General features: G+C 44.8%; 1 protein-coding gene across 3 annotated transcripts in view; it reads right to left on the bottom strand.

Annotated features, from left to right (window-relative positions):
* Positions 1 to 21,253, bottom strand: part of sema6cb (semaphorin 6Cb) — a 172,678-nt gene that overhangs the window by 63,988 nt on the left and 87,437 nt on the right. For all 3 annotated transcript variants that reach the window (XM_065957691.1, XM_065957689.1, XM_065957690.1), the window contains 4 exons: positions 11,865 to 12,069; positions 6,079 to 6,193; positions 4,423 to 4,480; positions 411 to 467 (listed from right to left, as the gene is read on the bottom strand). In XM_065957691.1, the coding sequence (XP_065813763.1) occupies positions 411 to 467; positions 4,423 to 4,480; positions 6,079 to 6,193; positions 11,865 to 12,006 (372 nt within the window). In that variant the 5' untranslated portion in view covers positions 12,007 to 12,069. The remainder of the gene's footprint in view (positions 1 to 410; positions 468 to 4,422; positions 4,481 to 6,078; positions 6,194 to 11,864; positions 12,070 to 21,253) is intronic.

Genomic DNA, 21,253 nt, shown 5'->3' on the forward strand with positions numbered 1-21,253 from the left:
ACTGAGCAGGAAAGGAAGGCAGAGGCAAAGGAGGAGAGCCAGAGGAGCGAGGAATAAAACCAGATAGAGAGAGAGAGAGCGAGGAGAGAGAGAGAGAGAGAGGGAGTGAGAGAGAGAGAGGAGAGAGAGAGAGAGGAGAGAGGGAGAGAGAGAGAGAGGCAGAGAGAGAGATAGAGAGCGAGAGAGAGTGAGAGAGAGAGAGGAGAGAGAGAGGAGAGAGTGAGAGAGAGGCAGGGAGAGAGAGGGAGAGAGAGAGAGAGAGAGAGAGAGAGGAGAGAGGGAGAGAGAGCGATAGAGAGAGAGAGAGAGAGAGAGGAGAGAGGGAGAGAGAGCGATAGAGAGAGAGAGAGAGAGAGGAGAGAGGAGAGAGAGAGAGGAAGATGCATATGTGTCTGCAAGATAATACTCACGCTGTTCTTCCCTCTCACAGTGCACTTCTCCACATCCTTCGTCTTCCAAGTCAGTTTCTGAAAAGCGAAACAGACAGCCAACTGTCAGCTCAGAGACAAGCTGTTTCTCTGCATCCCAGCTTTTGTTGCTCCCAATCGTTAAAAGTGCTATCACGAGGCAGCTGTGATGCAAATCTCATTTACTTCAATAAAGACGTCGCGGAAGAAAAACAAACAAAGAAAAAATATCAGCTCGTCCGTGGGCAGTTAAACACTGCGCTCCCTTTAGAAATAAGATCCTCTCTGCAATGTAAGGATATGTGAGAACACACACATGGGGATCTAAAGAGGATGTTTGCATCACTCCACTGGTTGTATGAGGACTCAATTAGCCTTAATTAACCTCCTTGCCAGAAGCTGTGACCCTTAAGTCCACACACACACACACACACACACACACAACCCCGTCAGCGCTGGTCGTCTAGTGTGCCGTTATAGAAAAAAAGATCCATCAGCTTGTTAACAAGCTTTGCCAGCTGAAGGTTTAATGCGCTCGCTTCCTCTGTCGGATAATTTACTGGCCCGATATTTTCTCAGAGCTCGTAAATACCTCGGAGGAAGCCGGTGGTTTTTGCAGGTCCTGGGTCCTGAATCAGGTCCCGAGTCATTCAGAAGACACTTTGATCAAATAATCCAAAACAGAGCATGGACAGACGGGCTGCTCGATGTCTCTCTTAGTGACATCTCAACACTGCTATTCGCTCAGATCATTCTGCAGTCTGAGCTTCAGGCCAAACCTCGGACAGAGAGGATCTTCATGCAGACTGAGACCAGAACAGCTCTTTGAATGTGGACTCATATTACAAGCAGAAGTTTCAACCCTGAAATAATTCACCATTTCAGGATGCTGCTGCAAAGTCTTCTCACCCTCTTCCCCGGCCTGCAGACTGCCTTCAGCGTTACTTTGTATATTTTGTTGTAGACTCTCTCACACACACACACACACACACACACATACACACTGACTTCCTCTCATGCTCAACACCTTGAACTTACTTCAAACATATAACGCATATCTTTACCGACTACATGTGGTCTCCCTCTTTCGTCGCACACTGTTGAACCAGGGTGTGACAAAACAAAACATCCTGAATTCAAATTCTCCGTTTCTTTAATTTATTGTGAACGGACAGAAGTGCAAGTTACAGTTTGTTCCATTTAGTGCGAGAACGAACTGTGAGAGTTTCTGATGCATGTAGGGTGTTAATCATTAAACAAAAAACAAGAGGAACACAAAATACAGAAATAAATATCTTCTCCTGATTTAGAATATATCAAATCACTAAAATGAGATGCATTGGATGAGAAGAGGCGTCAACTTTTCTTCTCCTCGCCCGCCATGCTGAGGTCTTAAATTGGACTGGAGGTGTTCTTCCCTACACCCCGACAACGAGCCCCCCCTCCCCTGTGGGACATTCTGATGCCTTATTGGAGCCGAGAGGTCACTCCGCTTAGACCGCCTGTCCCTGAAACACAATTTGTCCCACAGGCCCCTCGGTTCTCTCGTTGTCAAGGCTGCTTACCCACTTTATCACAAACCTTCAGTCCAGCAGTCAAATCACAAACTGCTGAAAACGAGCCAATGCAATCTGAGAGGAGGCTGAAACAAAACGGGCTTCTCTGACAACAATGCAGCATCCAGTATGTCCTCCTTCTAACTTTAGATTCTGGTCCTGAATGCTCTGGATTTGTTTGGACCAGAGAAGGTAGGCAGTTTTAAGGCTACCCCCACACGGCCCGTTTTGGACGCCCCTCTGTTTGCCAGATATGAGAGCAGTTATCAGGTCAAACCAACAGGTGTTGCAGCGATGGAAGCGGGCAAGAGAACTGGTTCAGATAGAAGTGATTGTACCCGACCTAAAAAGCCTCTGCATGTTTCTAATAAGCTCCACGAGCAGAAACGTGCTCAAACTAGGATCAATATTGGAGATGATTTTGAAAAATGGAGAGAGGTTAGAACACAGAAAGGTTTACAGACCGATGCAGAGCTGGCTAAACACTGAAGCTTCAGTGTCCACCACAAGGTGACCTGCGTGAGCATCGACTTTAGAGAGCAGGAGGCGGGGGGGAGACAGCTCTCTACAATGTTTTGAATCTGGACTGCAGTACCCATTTTAAACACTAGGTGTCAGAGTTACATATCACTCCTTTAAAGAAGTAAAAGTTGAACAGTCTTTGACTCACTGGGTATCGTCTCTGATTGTAAAGGTTAGCACTTCTCCGTACAGAGCCATGCATGGCACATCTCCGGCGGGGCTTTGTGAGGATCTGACACCATCCAGCAGGAGTCAGCATTATGCTAATAGGTCCTGACTCGTCCACGCTCGATTTAGTTTACTAATAATTACTTATGGCCACCGCGGCCCAGGGAGTCGGTGAAGGGGAGAAAATGACAGAGTGGCCTGAGTGAAAAATGAAGAGCTGCTTGGAATGGATCTGTGATGAAGAAAAACGACGCACCGTTCTCTGGTGATGTGAAGCCGTCACAGACTACTGATGGAGCTCATGTAGATGGCAGGGAAAAGGAGAGGGGGAGGAATTTGATAGGAAAACCATTAAAGACTCTTCTTTGATTCTGCTATCGGTTCTCGCTGTCGGCCTGGAGGCAGCAGAAGTTTGGCTGCTGAAGAATGCATCACAAACAAACTTTCAATATCTTGTTTTTTTCTTTGAAAATACAGAAGAAATGAACAAACATCGCAGCGCTCACAAGCCCCCTTTTTCTCTGTACCACAGTCTGCACCCAAATCAATATTTGAGATCTCCTCGACATGGAGTGGCGGCCTTATCCGAGGGAATATCCGTGTTTAGCATTAATCTAAATACAAGCAAACAAAACTCCAGACCTTGGAGCGATTTTTATTTAAGTGCAATCATGTTTGACAAATGAGATTCAGATAGGAGGGAGCGTGCCACTTCAAAGGCTTCCGAGAGCCCCGCTCCACTCGTATTGGATAGATGTCTGCGGAGAGATTGCTCAGCACTTGAGTGAAAAGGCAGAGAAACGAGCAGGGCGGGAAAATAATGAGATACAGCATTTACTAGACGTGCTTTTTTTCTCTGTGAAAACACAGTTTGATTTTGATCAAAACAAGAGGTGAGCTTCTGTTTGAAGTCGAGAGCTTTTTTTTAAGTGGAGATCCCGACACCAGGGGCGCACCAAAGGGAGGGGGGGGGGGGGGGTGCAACAGGGGGGTTGTGGACAATTGGCAGGAAGAGGGGGTGAAATGGAATAAAAATCTAAATCATTTAATAAAATTATGAGTGACGATTACATTTTAATATGTCTGTTTGGATGTTTCTAATCAGGCATATAAAAATCTGTGTGTTCATTTTATATACTAATCTTTAAATATAAAACAATGTGACACACACGGCTCTAGCCAATCAGAGTCGATGAGCCGCTATGAGTGACACAGATAAATTAAAAACGGACTACCTCGTTTTAAAATGAAATGAAGCAACATTGAGAGAGAAAAACACCAAAAAAAATATGTTGACTGTTAACACTGGTTATTGTTAAAGGAGCAATATGTAACTCTGACCCCTAGTGTTTGAAATGAGTACTGCAGTCCAAATTCAAAACATCGAAGAGAGCTGTCTCCCCTTGCCTGGTTAGCTCAATCAGCTCCCCGACAGGAAGCTCAGAGCACCAGGTGAGTGTTAGAGTTAGCATCACTACCAGGGACATTAGCAGCTAGCTCGGCCAAAGATAACACAGTTTTAGGTACTTCAGAGCGACTCCCACTAATGCTCTCACTCCTGGGATGATTGAAGACAGATGTTTGCGTTGGGTTCAGCCCCAGGATCCCAGGAGCCAACCAGAACACTGTGGACCAGTACTCAGTTAAGAGACACTTTTTTAGGAAAGGTAATACTCTGGACCCCAATATCAAACACTGAGGGAGGGGTGAGTGTGAATGGCAGCAGGGGTCGGCTGAATGTTTTCCGCCATGACTCTGGACTGACTCACCTGCTGGGGGATTATCTGCTCAGATGAAGAGGCCAGATTGACAGCAAACACATGGTCCCTGCAAGAGATGGAGAGCGGAGACAGCATTAGTCCTGGATGTCTTCACTTTCTTTTTGCCAACGTCGACTCTAATCCAGGCCGTTTCACCGAAAACCTGCTTTCCAAAAACAGCTTCTTATTGGCTCAACGGGATTGATCCAAGCTGTTCGACAACAGAGCAGGAGGCGGATTAACAGGGTTAGTTTATTGGCTTCTTAACTTCATAACCTCAAAAGTTTTCCATCACTGAAAGTTTCCCTAACTTCTGACACAACCCTCATGAATCACTTTGTGCTCTCTGTTGTGCGCCGCTGTGCAAAACACTCAGTCCATTTAGGTGCATTAAGAATCCCCATACCTCTTTGGACCGGGGTTCTTGGCAGTGAGAGCACTGCGGCTTGAAGTGGAGCCAGGAACTCCAGCAGAATTTATTTTTGCACAAAGAAAATGCACAGAAGAGGTGCGACCTCGTACATTTTAGATAATTAACCCGCGACATCTTGATCGAGCGAGGTGCAACGTGCAATTAGGCTGAGAGATGCACGAGGAAAGAAGTGAAACATGAAAGCTGTTTGCTCCAAAGGTTCTGGGTTCCTTTCATAGACCAACATTTGCAAAAAAATAAATAAAAAGCGCCTGTTTCTGTCTGTGCAACCAAACCTTATTTTATTTATCACATTCTACCTCTGGATACTTTTCCCAGCATACATGTTTTTTTTTAATCCTGATTAATCTCTTGTTATTTTGTCCCTTCAGGCTCACCGTAGATAGTCGTCCTCAGTGTCTCCCTGTGGTCTCAGTGACGTAAAAGAAGGACACCGCTGCATCTTTGAATGTCTCATTTCACTTTAACAAACTCTCAGACAGCTCAGCTGACGAGTCCAAAGTAATATCCACCTTATGATATCACACATTGACTTCATGACATCACACATTGACCTTTGTTACCGTTCCTTTGAGCTGTTTGACCTCACTTTGGGATCCCTAACCATTTCCTGTTTCTGGGCTTAACTTCAAGTCCTGACCTTCCATCTACCATATGTGCCTTACTTTATTTCAGAATAAAAGCACACATGAAGTAAAGTACTCCCAGCTTCAAAAAGTATCATATTTCAAAATAAAAGCCTAACAATTTATATTTTTTTTATACAAAACAATGGACCTTCAAACATGTGATTAAAAATGTGAACAATAACGATTACGTAATAAGAGGCAGTGTCTCACATGAAAGGCTTTAAAATAATGTTATTACACACTAACACCAGAACAGTAGGAGTTGGTATGAACCCAAACAATGATGTAAAAATAAATAAAGTGGGCATATTTAAGAAGCCTTTTATCCTATGTCTGCAGTAGGGATCGATATCTTTCAGATTTTATTAATAACAACGACACTGCTTATGAACGCTGATACACATTGATTCTTTAATTGATACTACACTCCATTAATCCGTGCAAAAAATAGGTATATCAAGCAGGTGAAAATAGCTATAATATAAAGGTATCAACATTAGAAGTAAGCTATAAAAAAGTAGGAAAATGTCAGAATATCTGATACAGACAAAATTTAAAATGTTTGTTGTAACGTTGAACTAGCAGGTGAGAGTGAGGACTGACCGGGCAGCGATGTAGAGCATGTGGTTGATCCTCAGCATCCTCTGGAAGTCCAAACCCAGACGGACGGTGTCATTGTCCGACATGAGCCCCTGGAAGCTCGGGTAGAGGTAGGAGGCTGCGACAGGGAAAGAGGAGAAGAGGGGGGAAAAAAACAAGGTAAGGTTATCATCATGTTGATGCACCTTCTGTTGGTTTGTTGGGTCAGATTTTAACGCACAACACGAGTCCAAAAGCCCTCTCTACTACTCTTTGTGTATGTACCTTTAAATATGTAAATGAGCTGTGTCTGACCACGCCCCCTCTCTGGAAGGGCTTGGGTGTACTCGATGCTTTCTCTCTACATGTCCTTTTGTTTACGGTGAGAAGGCAGACTCAGAGGGCAGAACAAACACCTGTGGGAGTGTCACCCACCTGGGGGAGGGGTTACTGCCCTTTGTGATGTCATGAAGGGAAAATCTTCAAACGGCCTGTTTGAGCACACATTTTCTGAAAAGTGGAACAGGGAAAAGACGGAGAGGATGGAATTTTCTCATAATTTGCGGGTTTGTAGACAGACTAGAGACACATGTTAGTGTCAGAGAAACATAATTTTGAATAATATGAGACATTTAAGGTTAAACATTTTTTTTGGAAACTGCCCGAGTTAAAGCCAGACTAATTAGAGATCATTTAAGTATTATCTCAAACTGTTAAACACCCAGGGCCGCTCTTGGCTCGCCGTTTATCCACATCTAATCAGCTTAAAAAGAGCATTACACTGCTGCCGTTTAAGCAACACTAAACCAAGGTTATAATTCTGCCTCCTGTGCTGATCAAATATGCAGCGTTCCCCGCATGCTAATGTGCACTTGTGGAGGTGGATGAAGAAGTGGAGAAAAACAGCATCTCGAGTTGCAAAACGAGCCGTCGGTGTCACAGAAGTCAGTCTGATTTAAATAAAAGTCTCCGGGGCGAAGAGTTCAGAACTGTTCAGTCTGAGGCGTGAGCCAAATCGGGACGCTGGAAACAAAAACATGTCGTTGGAAAGTCAACCGCACGCCGTCGCCACAAAGACGGAGGTGTGTTGTTGTTAAATGTAGGTTGACCAGACAGACGTCGTGTCGTCATGCTGCGACAGAACCATCCTGAAAAACCTGCTTCACACATGAAACACTGTGTTTAAAAAAGGAAGACAGAAATATCGGTCACTGCACGCAGGACGCATTAACTGCAGAGGGAATCAGGTGTGTTGAAGGTAGGGAAAGACGTGTGTGTGAGGCAGCACAGAAAAAAGAAAAAAAACTGTCAAGAGAAGATGAACTGAGGGGAAGTGGTGCACTGAAAAAAAAGTTATATAATATCTGCCGGATGCTTGCACTTTTATTCTCCCTCTCCTCGTCTGAATCTTTTTTTTTTGTCTCGCCCAAACTGAAGCTCAGTGGAGGGACATTTTAATTTAAAGAACAGGCGAGGCTGCCCAGTGCTTTAAATACCAGCACGACAGTCAGTAAGTAGATGGACAAGCTTCAGAAACATCCAATAATTTTTTTTTTTTTTTCTAAAAAGGATGCTCCAGGCAGAATTTAAATTGGCCGGCTCAATCCTGACATCAGGCTGTCTTCACATCAGACTTCCCCTGCTGCTTCCTCTTTTTTTTTTCTTCTTCTTCTGCAGACGGAGCCTGAGCTCAAGGCCACAGCTCTCTGGATATGTTAAGTACTGTGTTAAGTGCCCTCCAGTCTCCCATCTGACCTGTGCAGCTGCTGCTGCTGCTGAATTAGCAATCCCCGCTAGAAATGCACCACCATCTGAAATGAGTCTCTCTGCAGGGAGCCGTGCGGTCCCCCTCACCGCTGGTCTCGAATCGACTGTTTAAAGATTTAAAACACCTAACGTCTGTCTGAGTGCTGGACCTTACTGTGCAGCCTTGGTGAAGAGACTCCCGGCGGCTCATCCACCCGCCCGCCCTGTTACACTCCCTCCTGGCACATGAGGATTTCTAATTACTCCTCACCCTCTGAAGTTTAGGAGGTCAAAGCTCGAGGAAAAAAATCCAGGAGCCGGTGATGGTTTCCAGAGTTATTTAAGACCGCAGCCTCTGGGAACATGTGCACGCAGCCGGCCACAGAGTCAGACCTCATGAGGTGTATTAGCTCTGCATTAGAAAGTCATGGTTGCTGCAAACTTTTAAAAATCAAATTCAAACCTCTTAAAGACACGGAAAAATACCAATTTATACCTCATTTACATCCTGTAGCATCTGAGCTTTTCTTTGTTTTTTGTTGTTGTTTAAAAAAAAAAAAAGACTTTATGATCCCTGAGAGGAAGATCTGATTTACACTCTGTTATTGAGAAACATACTTCTCACACACATGGGCCTGAATCACACACATGCAGAAACAGGACCTGTGGACATGGTGAGGGTGTCCACAGGTCAGGGTGAGGCTGCTACAAGGGGAGCAAGCCAGAGCTGTTGGAGGTTCAGTGCTTTGCTCAAGGGCACCTCTTCAGTACTCTGGAAGTGACCTGGCACTTTCCCAGCTCCCATACCAGCTCCTGTATTATAATCCGCACCGAGACTTGAACCAGTGACCCTCTGGTTCCTGACCTGAGTCCCTACAGACTGAGCTACTTCTGCCTGTTTTGAAGGCCTCTGGGGCTTTGAGTCCAAATGTCTGAAGTTTCAAAGCTTTTTTTTGCAGATCTTGAAAGTCACCTCCTAATCAGAATTTGCGCCTGCCAACCATTCCCCGGTATTTTTTATCTTGCATCCAAATTTCTTGACCTTGCATTTCCTCTCTCTTTGTTGCTGGTTTGTGAATGGGTCCTTTAATGCTCTGCTGTAAATGCGACAAATTTTCAGCTAAGGTCAGAAATGATGGCCTGAAATGGTCTGTGAGAAATGGGCTCTAATTAAAGAACGGCTTTTTATTGCCACCAACAGGCTTAGATTGCTTCTCTTAGCCTGCATTCACACATAAGCTGTTTGGTCTGTTTGAAATGAACTCTAGTGCGGGCCAAAGAACCAAACTCTGGTCCGCTTAAAAACACGGGGTCTTGCTTTGCTTCCAAACGCACCAGAGTTCAGTTCGCCCTTTGGTTCAGTTCGCCGTAGGTGAAAACACTTTCCAGATCAAACAAGGGAGATGAACCAAAAAGCAGTGCATTGTGGGTTGAATTTGGCCATCTGTAAAAGATCTCACAGGTTTGCTGAGTGTGGCTAACGTTAGCATTGCTAACAACACCATTGCAAAGACTTTTGAAAATCAGCGTACGTCTAGTGATGAAAGACAAAACAGAAAACTCTGAAAAAGTACTTTTTCCATTCTCTGGTTTTTCAAAATTTTCAAAATACCCCCCCCAAAAAAAACATCAACCAGAATTTACATTACAACAGGTCAACGTCCACATGTCTGTCCGATAGGCCAGTTTAACCTCACACAGCCGACATATAACTTTATCTTCGTTTCATAGGTCTAAATACTGACTGCGCCACAGGATGCTATTCTTCCACTGTCCTGTTGGGAAATTCGAGGGTCATAGTTCAGCATTCGGCCGGATGACAGCAGCGACTGACCGCAGCTACAGCCCCAACTAGTGGCTAACACGACATCTGACGGGCTTTGGTGCGCTTAACAAATTGCAGTGTGAAAGCAAACCGAACCAAATGAAAAATGCAAACAATGTTACAACTTCACCGCTGAATCCAGCAGACTTCATCTGTGAATGACACCTTAGAGTCTGCAAACAGAAATGATCCCTACAGACCTTTTTCATTGAATTAGGATCCTTTTGTTTACCAGAAACATCTGTTCAGTCAGAACGTGGAAGCAACCACACAACAAAACCAGACATTTTTAGAGTGATTGAGTAGCAGGTCAACTGCTGTCTTGATTCTAATTTTAATTTAATTTGGTGACTTTGATGGTTTTATGTCAGTTTGGTATCAATATGATATTTATGTAACAGACAATAACACATAAGAGAGTTATTTAGGGCAGCAAAGGACAAGAGACTCCACTGTCCTGTGAGGTAAGATGTTTTTGTAAATGGAGTCTGACGGCTTTATCTTCCAATAAAGGGTCATGTATCAGTGTCTTCATCTGGAAGCAGCTCCAGGAAGTGAAATATCTCCAAACCTACTGAGAGCAGAGTCACAGAGAGAGACAGAGTGAAGGTGAGTCCTCTGCACACTTTCCAAAAGAAGAAGAACTGGGCTATAATTTCATAGACTGCCCTCTGATGAAGTACGGAGATTCATAATGGATATCTCAGAGAGCTGTGCGGGACCTTTTGGTCTCTCTGTCACCTGCTGGAACCACAGGTGACAAATGACTCTCATTACACCTGGGACCGAGCTCCACATATAGCACTATTAGCACAGCTATTTCTGCTAATGGTGGCGTTACTCTCTTCCAGATAGATCAATTACAGCGCGCGGGCCGTGGTCTCAGCCACCTCTTAAATCAATTATGGGCCATTACATTTAGTACCAGGACCTCTTGTGTGGACCTCCTCCGTGATTGGGTGCCACTGACGGGTCCCCAGGGTGTTCTGAGGAAGCGCTGTCTTTAAGAGTGTCATGTTGAAGGGTGTCTGAGATCCTCCTCAGTCAAAGTCTCATCGAGTGATGTCGCATGGAGGGTCATTCAAGTCTTCACAGACTGTCATGCTTTAACTGTTATGTGACTGTCATTGTTAAAAAAAAGAGGAAGAAGAAGAGTGCAAACAAGAAGGAGGAGAGGAGGAGGAGGAAGAGGAGGAGGAGGAGATGGAGGACTAAGAGGAAGAGGAGGGGGAGGATGAGTAGGAGAAGGAGGAGGAAGAGGAAGAAGAGGAAGAGGAAGAGGAGGATGAGGAGGAGGAGGAATAGAAGGAGGAGGAGGAGAAAGAGGAGGAGGATGAGGAGGAAGAGGAGGAGAAAGAGGAAGAGGAGGAGGAGGAATAGAAGGAGGAGGAGGAGGAGAAAGAGGAAGAGGAGGAGGAGGAATAGAAGGAGGAGGAGGAGGAGAAAGAGGAAGAGGAGGAGGAGGAATAGAAGGAGGAGGAGGAAGAGGAAGAAGAGGAGGAGGAATAGAAGGAGGAGGAGGAGGAGGAGGAGAAAGAGGAGGAGGAGGAGGAGGAATAGAAGGAGGAGGAGGAAGAGGAAGAAGAGGAGGAGGAATAGAAGGAGGAGGAGGAGGAGAAAGAGGAAGAGGAGGAGGAGGAATGAATAGGGAGAGAGGATATGAAGATGAAACAAGACAGGGAAGAAGTAAAAGAAGAGAGGAGGAGGAGGACATGAAGAAGAAGCATCAGGCTCGAGCACGGTACAAAACAAACGTGCCTATAACGGCCTGACTTGACCCTGCAGCCTTCGGTCATGAGCACGGCACAGTTGAGGTGTTCCAAAAAGATGTAAAAATGTTTTCTGTAGCTTTGCTTTGAGATGTCACACGGTAATGATGTGAAATTCCTTTTTCTTAAGACTTAAAACCATGTAAATAAAGTTCATTCTCCAGTACGTTACAGGATCAAATCTTTCCTCCAATGTAAACAAACTGACTTGTGTTTGTTTCTGGTTCTTCTTCTTTGGTTTAAAAGTCACTTTTCACATCCAGCAAACAAAAACAAAACAAATCTGAGGGAAGTAATGAACCAGGCGCTGAACAAAACTCTGCAAACATGCCCTTAACCACGTCCACCTCTGTACGCCGTGCTCCCCTGCGAGGACTGATTATGCTTAAGTGACCCTCGCTTTACTTTTGCATCCTACTCCTGAAGACAAGGATCACCATGGCAACGCAAACACAATTCAAGAAACTCACTTTCTCTGCCCACGATGCTGATTGGTTCCAGGTCTTGGGGGAACGGCGTGGCTCCTGAGGAAAGCCGAGGTAAGAAGGCGGCTATGGTGAGAGCCAGGACGGCGGGCAGGACGGGCGGAGGCGAGCCGGGCGTCAGCCTCATGTTGGCAGGGGAGATGAGACCTCAGCAGAAACACATGGCCCCCTCAGCGGATTCACCTCCCACCTGAAGAGAGACACAAGGGGAGCAGGGTTTAGGGCGGGTTTCACTTTCTGCTATCACACAATGATTGGACGATGCTTTAAAGTCTTGCAGGACGTAATGTCTGATTCCAACACACTGTAAGTTCTGAGGGCCCACTGGACTGCCAAGATGCAGGAGTGCACACACACACACGCACACACACACACATACACACAGTACAATGAGTCAGAGAGAGAAGCAGACACAGTGAGGGAGGAGACCGGGAGACGAGGCGAGCCCCTAAGGGCCATGACAATCGGGATGACTGCCTCATTTATAGCCCGCCAACGTCTTTCACAGGTGACTTAGCACAATTAAACCTTCCCCTTATCAAGAAGAACACCTCGCTCCACCTGCGATAACATTCACTCGTCTGTGTGTGTGTGTGTGTGTGTGTGTGTGTGTGTGTGTGATCACTGCATGAAGGTCTTTGGTTTAAATCAGTCAGTTATGTGAGGACGCTCTCTGAAACTTCATCTGACAGTAAAAAAGGACTGAAGGTTTACAAGCCAACAAACTGCCAGATCAGGGTTCTGATGCACACTCGGGGTGTGTGGGGTAAACCGGTTTCAGTACCGCCCACGGGGATTACAACACTGGTTGTTAAAAATCTAAAAGCCACAATCACGTCGTGGGAAAAGATTGTTGACCAACACAAAATATTCCCTGCACAGTTTGTTTCACGCGGGACTCTGACCTCAGCCAGCGTTAAAGATCGGATGTCTTGTGCCGCCAGCTGACACTCAAAGCGGACTATCACAGCCGCTAACAAACGTCATCTGACTCCACAAACGCTGGAAGGCCAGAGCCAGTGGCGATTCTGGAGTCTGTGGGGGGCCCTGGGCCGAAATAAAAAGGGGGGGCCCTCCAACCAGCGTTCATCACCATCATGTCTGAGAGTGTCTCGTCGCTTACTCCTCTTCCTCTTTATTTCCAGTTTCTTTTTTCTCTCCTATAATTCCTCTATATTTGATCTGTTGACTTTCATTGAAAAACTTTGGTTTTCACAGCAATCCCTGCTGGCGTTGCAAAATGTGCACACTTTGTGCCACTGCTCTGGTTTGACTTTGTGAGCCTCCTACTGGTCTGGGGCCCCCGAGCAGTTGCCTGCCATGCCTGTTGACGAGCAGCACCTCTGGTCAGAGCAGCAGCTTTTAACCATTAGGTAATATATGACAGTTAGTGCATCTTCCTTAAATAAAAGGTCAAACACTGAATGAAAAAAAGGCAGGTCTTTAACATGTATAGAAATTCAAGGATGCTCGTATAAAACGGTAACGATGTGATTGATAAAGAACAGTAACTGTAAATGCAAACCGTCATGAAGTCACAAAGTCGACAGAGGTTAAAAAACACAAGATTCTGTTGAGATTGAAATCTCTTTTCAAAGTCTAATATTTAAAATCTGCACTGAAACACACAGACACTGGATGCATGTGCCGAGTTAGTTTACAATTTAGAGAGTGCAGGATTTCATTGGCTTAGAAAACATTTAAAGTTCCTGCATCTGGTGGGCGCCGGTAGCCTAGTGGTTAGTCAGTGCACCCAAATGTCCGGCGGCTGTAGTCCCAGGTTTCGAATCTGACCTGTGGCTCATTTTCCTGCATGTCTTTTATCTCTCTCTCTCTCTCACCTGGATGCATTCAAAATCTGATCACCCGTTTGTTGCATCATGGTCGGACTTGAACTCCTTTTGTAAAGCCATCTTGCTCACCTCTATGGACTCAATGTCAGGGATTCAAAAAACTCACTAAATCGTTTGTCCAAAAAAAAGGGAGCGCCCTGAGAGCGGCTTACGTTCAGATTACAGTTGCCGTTGAGTGTCTACGTGGCAGTAATTAAGAGCTCTGGCTGAGACGGTGCACAAATGTTAATTTCCACATCTGTTTGATATCAGAGGGACGAGACAGTGACAGATGGGCGGCAGAGGGATTTGTCAAAACAAACTCCAACCTGTGATGACCTGTGCTCGCTGCCAGCTTATTGAGGCCAGCGTGTCCTCGGCAGGGGTCCTGGTCCGGCCATACAGGGTTGATGTAGTGTGTCGCTTGGCAGAGAGACTCGGGCCACACGGTTTTAAGTGGGAGCAGAAAATCAAGTCAACAGAGACATGAACTGTCATCAATACTGATAATAGCTCGCTCATTAAAATGCAGAGGAGAAAAGCTGCGTTTAGCGATGAGGTCAAGCGATGAGCGCAGCGCCATAAATCGAGGGCGAGTGGGCGGATGTCTGCTTGTGTTTACTCTGTGAATTACAACAGCTTGTGTGGCCTGCCTGAGGCGATGTATGAGGACGGTAGACCTGATGGATGAGCGCCGTGTGCTATGATTTGGAGGGTTTTTGTCGTCCTGCCAGTCAGGACTGTCAAATAGATGATGTCATAGCAGTATTACTACAACAGATGGACGCAAGATAGCATTTAAAAGAAGTCTGACAATGATGCCACAGAGAGGTGATGCAGGCCTTCTTTTTAGAAGCAAGCATTTTTTTAGTTCCTTTGCTCGGGTAAGGAAACTCAGCTTGTCCTGGCTTGGTTGGATACAATAAACGCTTTATGCAGCGAACTTTAGATATCTCCAGCGCTTTCTTCTCTTGTGCCATCTTTGGGAATTTATCCACTGAGGAATTATGACTGTCAGAAAATAATTTCACTGACACGACAGTCAACACACAGGCATCTTGATGTCTCTTTATGACCCAGCAAAGCAAACAAAAGTTTTCCTGATCGTTATCTTTAGTGTATGACACCACCGCCCCGCTGGGTAGGAGACGAAGCCTTGTCCTTCCTTTTACTCTGCAAAGTTTGTCGATGAGTGTGTCCATTTGTTTGACTGTTATTGCTGGTTTTCTCATGAAACCCCCGGTTAAATTCTCGAAAACGATTGATATGAACTTATCTCAGGAAAACCAGAAGTTCTAACCCAAGAAATTATTTGAGATCTTGAAAAAAGAGGACAGAATTTGCTTGTAATCAAAGGCAAATGGATCCAGTTGAAATGGTGGAATGCATGTCCTGTTTGGGCTTCCGTGGAAAACTTTGACTCATGTTTTACTTTTAAAACATCTGGATCATGAAGGTTGGCAAAGGAGTTTATACCAAACTGGATTTAAAAAAAAAAGGATTGAAAAGAAAGAGGTTGGCAATAAACCAACCAACTTAGTATTCAGAGTTAGGTATGGTCTTTATGGAGTCTGACATATAAAATATGAACATAAATACTGATGTGAATATGTGCAGACAACCACAGAGCAACATGAGCAGAACACAGATGGGACATTTCATGCCTGTGAGGGAGGAAGGAAGGGAGGCAGAGATCATTAATTGTCAACCTGGGTAGTTAACTGAAGGAAGGCAGCCAGCAGAGTGATGATGATGATGATGCAAAACAAGACAACCATAGTGATTACAAGAGCTTATGCAACACCAGTCATACACCCTGAAACTCAAGCTAACACTTCTACTAAGAGCCAGAGTGCATAATGTAGTTTCCTACCAGCTGTATCTTCAGCCTGAACAGCTTTTACTACATGTACCACGTCTGGCTTCAGCTGCAGGGTAACGCTCTGTGACAGGAAGAGGGCTCTGCCTCCAGGCCGTATTAAACTCAGGATTAAAGAATGGATCGCCCAATCATTGCAACACTTACAGAAGCGTGTTAGTAAGCCGTACAGTCAACGCACACACAGACGAGCACGCAATCATGGGCTGTAATAATAAACACGCCGGTTGCTGTAGAACCAGTTTGTCTGAACTCCAACGGCCCCGAGACTTTTTCCACAGGGTGTCTGCTCAGAGGCCAAGTAAGAACAAAGGTCTGTGATGATGTCAAAACAAATGATGGAGCTGTCAGCCAACTCGGTTTACAATCAGATCGGGATCTTTGGAGAAACTCTGATGTGATGAAAAATATTTACTAATGTACAACGCCAGGCCACATTACAAAGTGCTCCACTTTACTCATGTATATCTTTCAGTTTCTTTACTATGTGTGGTTGTTAAAGAGTAGAAAATATATCCTCCTAAAAACTCTGTATGTGAAAGTTTTAGATCTGGAGCCTCAAACAGTACCCTGCACACAGTAAATAAGGGTAACATATGCAGTAGATTACATCACATACTGTGTGAAAAACAGAGGTGGGAAAAAAATGATTTCTGTAAAAATCGAGATTCTTATCTTCTGAGTTATTCAAATAGTTTAATACCTTCCAAAAGTCGATTATTTTTTTTAATTTGGCTAATCAGTCAGTCACTCCCTGCTAAGTGCTAATGCTAGCTCTTTAAGTAGAATCAGTAAAGTGCAAAAAGAGCAGCAATAAATTCAGCCAGTCTCACAGATGACTGGAGTAGATCCTGAAGTATGGACTAATTCATAAATAGACTTTGAATCATGAATCCAGAATCATTTAGGATCGAAAATAGATTCTCAATTGAATTGTGACCCCAAGAATCAAAATCGAATCGAATCTTGAGACACCCAAAGATACCCAGCCCTAATGAAAAATGTATTCTTTTTTAAGTAACCACTGTGTAGTAGTGGTTGATGGATATACCAAATGGCTGAAAAACCTGTGACAGATAAATGATATCTGTGTGTATAATTTCAAACATTTGTCAACATCCAAACTTTTTTTAAAGAATCAAAACTGCAGAAAACTAATGTTGGGGTGATTTCGAAACGCTGCCATCAAGGTATAAAATCCATTAAAGCGGCTCTATCTCCAAAGTTTACAACGAATCTCTGACTCAGATGTGTTTGACCTTCTCCACGATGGTCCATGGAGTCCAGCTTCAGGGATCTGTCTGCTCGTCTCTCACAGAGGAAGAGCAGATGTATGTGTGTGTGTTCGACTGCGATGTAAATGTGCCACAGAATCATCTCAGCGCTCTCTTGATTTAACCGAACACAGAGTCTAATCAGTGAACGACTTTCTCTGCAGCCCGAGGACGCAGTGAACGGCCGATGAGCTGACAGCTGTCGGAGGGAAATAAGCCACCGCTTATCCCATCTTATGTTTGCCCTCTGTGTTCCAGCGTTTGGATGTGAGGGCTCAGATCATTTTGTTTTTAATGAACTGGACTTGTTAGGCCATCTGGGAGACATCGGCAGTCGGGCCTCTTCGGGAGGGAAAAAATGTTTCTGGGACGCCGGGACTCTGCATTGATTATCTGACTTTCATTTGGATTAACTGAGAGAGAGCTGCGTCTGCAGATTGATAAAACGTTTCCTCATAGACTGTCGGAGTCTCAAGGCTTTTAATTGTGTTAATGAAGAAAAGAGACTTAATTAATAAAAGTATTTTTTGTCTTTATGGGCACAGATGAGGACTTTCAGGCTTTTGAATTTATTCATTAACCCTTAAATTACAATATGTTCTAATGCGTCTGTCAGGGGATGAATGAGGGTCACTTAGAGAGTCAACCCTGAACTCAAGTTTCATCCTCATTCACATAGCCTAGTGGATCGAAGTAATCAAACTGCCATCAAACGACATCATACCTTGGACTCGGGCAGCTAAAAAAGGGGTTTTAAGAAGATCAGGGAATCCAATCCTGATTCTTTTTTTTTTTTTACCAGGTAACATCTCCAGTTTGTGTTCAAAACATCTGAGTAGGCTCACCATTACTTTGATTTAAACCAGTGGTTCTCATCTGGTCTAGCCCAGTCAGCAACCTCCAGGGTTAAAAAATGAAGCCGATGCTGAAGTTCAAAATCCTGCAGTTCCTCGAGTGTCCACTAGAGGCTGGCTGCAGAAATAGAGGAAGTCACATACACACCCATTCTAAAAAGCCTGTTTTTACAGCAGAAATCAGATCAGCACACACTGTACGGGGGGGGTGGGGGGGGGGTGGGGGGTGATTGTTTTGATGACTCATCAGTTTTGATTTGATGAAGGATAAGAGTTATTCACAATAAAGTGTGTAGCTGACCTGATTGACAGGCGGGCGCGGTGTAACGGTTTGTCATGAGGCTTAAAACCTGCCTCAGCTCCAGCTCTCAGCCTGTCGTTAGGTCGGCTGAAAGTTAGACTGAGACAGCATTTCCAACATGGAGACCGCCATCGATGGGACTCCAGCGCCCCCTGCAGGAACAGATGGGTGACACCATGCAGCTGCCACTAAGCCTTGCGTTCTTGTGATGTCTATTCCTCATGTCCCCACTAAGCTGAGGAACAGATCGCCCCATGTGGACAAAGTACGCCATGTAGAGTCTCCTATACAGCATTGGAAATCCAGATCGGGTAATCCTTAAAAGTATGTACGTGGATCAGGTTGATCCAATCCAGATTGCTTTGATAAACCAATATAGAAGCGAGCTCCTTGGTAGAATTTTTTTTATTTCCAAATCCAGATAAATCTGATAAACCTGGCCCTGGATCTCACATAATTCTCCAGCTGCTGAGTCCAGGAATGACTATTTCCAGTCAACACCTGCTGCACACAACAAAACAGCAGAGTGTAATCCAAATGCACAATCAGCCTCCCTAATATTCCCTGACCTCGAAAGTGCTTCAGGCTAATCCACTCACTTCTGATAGCTACAAAATGGACTATAACTTCCCCCCTCCCACCTCTGCGCACTTGAAATTCTCTCAGCTCGCAGGTACTAAAAAAAAAAAAAAAATCTATACTCGGACAGTTTTTTCTTTTCACAGCAGCCAGCATAATGTGTGAGCGTATCCTCGGCTTCATCGATAATTTCAGACGCAATTAGCCACTTTAACCAATATCTGCTCTCAGCAGGCGGGTAGGAGAGGGTGACGACTGAAGAGTTGGGGTGGGTTTGTGGGAAGAAATATAGATTACATAATTATATTTCAGGATCAGAGATGCTCAGTAAGTTCAAATGATGTTAACAAACCAGAGGCCGATTAAAACTATCCATCCATTATCTAAACAGGTTTTCCCTTTCGGGGTCACAGGGGGTCTGGAGTCGATCCCAGCTGATATTGGTCGAGAGGCGGGGTTACACCCTGGACTGTTCACCAACCAATCACAGAGCTGACATATAGAAACAGACAACCAGCCACTCTCACATTCACACCTATGGACAATTTAGAGTCACCAGTTAGCCTATCGAGCATGTCTTTGGACTGTGGGAGGAAGCCGGAGTACACGGAATGAACCCACACATGCACGGGGAGAACATGCAGACTCCACACAGAGAGGCTCCTGTCAGACGGGGATTCAAACCAGGAACCTCCCTGCTGGGAGATGACAGAGCTAACCACTGCATCACTGTACAGCCATGACTAAAACTGAACTTTTAAAATACATCTTATGACTGAAATCATACTAAGTTTAATTTCTCATCCTCCTACCGACACACCTAGAATATGGTTTAGGGGTCAATTTACTTTTGCATGTATACATCTCAATTGGCCCCCAACCTGTCCTAGGCGTTCTGAGCATGCTCCACAGTTCCTGCGCTGACCCGTTAGTCGAACAGTATAAATGTGAGGAAGAAAGCCAGGAAGAAAACAAGACAAACACATCGGCATGGCGAGTGCCAGCGTGAGAACCATGAATACTTTGACCTGTGAGCAGACACAGTTTATGTTGTGTCAGCTGAAAATGGTTAAACATACTGAAGTACATGCATGGAAGGAAAACATTGGAATGATGATTTCAACAAATTGGTATGTGACGAAGTAGGTCAACTGGGAGAAGGTCGTATAGTAACGAGGTGAAAGGTATATATCGCCACCTACTGCAGCGGAGTCTGACATACTCCCCTCAATAAAATGATTCTGGAGGTGTTGACTTTTTTTACAGATGCTCCAGCTTTCCCTAAAACAACATCGGCAGACTTCCCTGGTAAAATGTTTGTTCTCAAAACAAACACATGGGAATTTTAATTCCCATGTGACGGGGAGGGAAAACAACCCATGATATGTATGGTGTGTGGTGAGACAATCTACTCATTGTTGAGGCCTGGATCATATTGTCTCTCCCCTGAACTCCTTCAGGAAGGTTCATCAGACCACCGATCTCACTGCAGTCCCATGACAAATATCACACAGCACACCACCAGCTACACAGAGCTGTTTTTCTCACATCCCTGGCTCCCGACACCCACCCCGACTCTGCACAAACAATCAATGCAGATATTCAAACAGAACATGAAGACAACAACTTTCCTGAAGGATGCACCTCAGTAGTTTGTGAATAATTAACATCACACAGCTTCTTTCTTGTGTAGCCATTCTTGCTAATAAACACTCCATACAGAGGTTATATCACTTTTAAGTACAAACACTTCGAATATCAGATCTGGAGGTTTCTTTAAAGGCCCTGCAGAGGCAAAAACAGGACGGCTCTCGGGGATGTCTGTGGCAACATTTTAAAAAGTCCATTAGCATCCCTTGTCGTGAGAAGTGAGAGCTGGCTCTGTGCCTTTTAACCAAGAATAGAAAATCAATGGTCCCCGCGGTCCTTTAGTTCTTGGATTAGTATGTCAACTGCCTGCTGTCTGTATAATGTAGTCTCATTCTTATAGTCTCTGCATAGAGCCTTTACAGCGAGAGGGCAAGATGGCATCCACGATGAGATGTGTCTGTCAGGGGAGGTTGGGACCCTCCCTGCTATCAATGCCACTCAGTCCGTTCCCAGGAGAACTTTGCTTTAACCCCGGCCCCATAAAGTTCAGACAAGTGACGGGCTGTGCTGTGGCAGAGGCCATCTTTGGTGTCACCTCATGACAGACTTTTCTTCCCTGTCCTCATCGGAGAATCCCCACAGATTAGAGGCCGGCTTATTCTCGAGCTTCATGGCTGATCTTTAAGGGATTGATTTGAAAACTTAAACCGTGGACGGAGCAACAAACATCTGGGAGTGAAACCTAATATTTAGAGCTCCCCCTGCTGGCTGGCTGCAGTATGGTTAAAAAAAAAAAACCTGCCTCCTAAGCTGAGGGACGGAGTGGGTGTGTCTAAAGAGAGCACTGTTTTGATCTGAAAATATTCCCTGATAGTCACATCGTTAGCCTTTAACCAATCTGACAGAAAGAGACAACAGAGGGTCTGCAGCACCACGCTGAGAAGTAAACAATCAGTTGTGAGGATGCAATGCCGGTGTGTCTCCAGGATCGAGTTGCAGGCTTACACCTACTGCTTTGAGAATAGGTATCACTCTCAGAGGTACAAAGCACAGCCTCCAGACAGG

This window comes from Labrus bergylta, chromosome 8, assembly GCF_963930695.1.
Source record: "Labrus bergylta chromosome 8, fLabBer1.1, whole genome shotgun sequence".
In the NCBI taxonomy this organism is placed as follows: domain Eukaryota; kingdom Metazoa; phylum Chordata; class Actinopteri; order Labriformes; family Labridae; genus Labrus; species Labrus bergylta.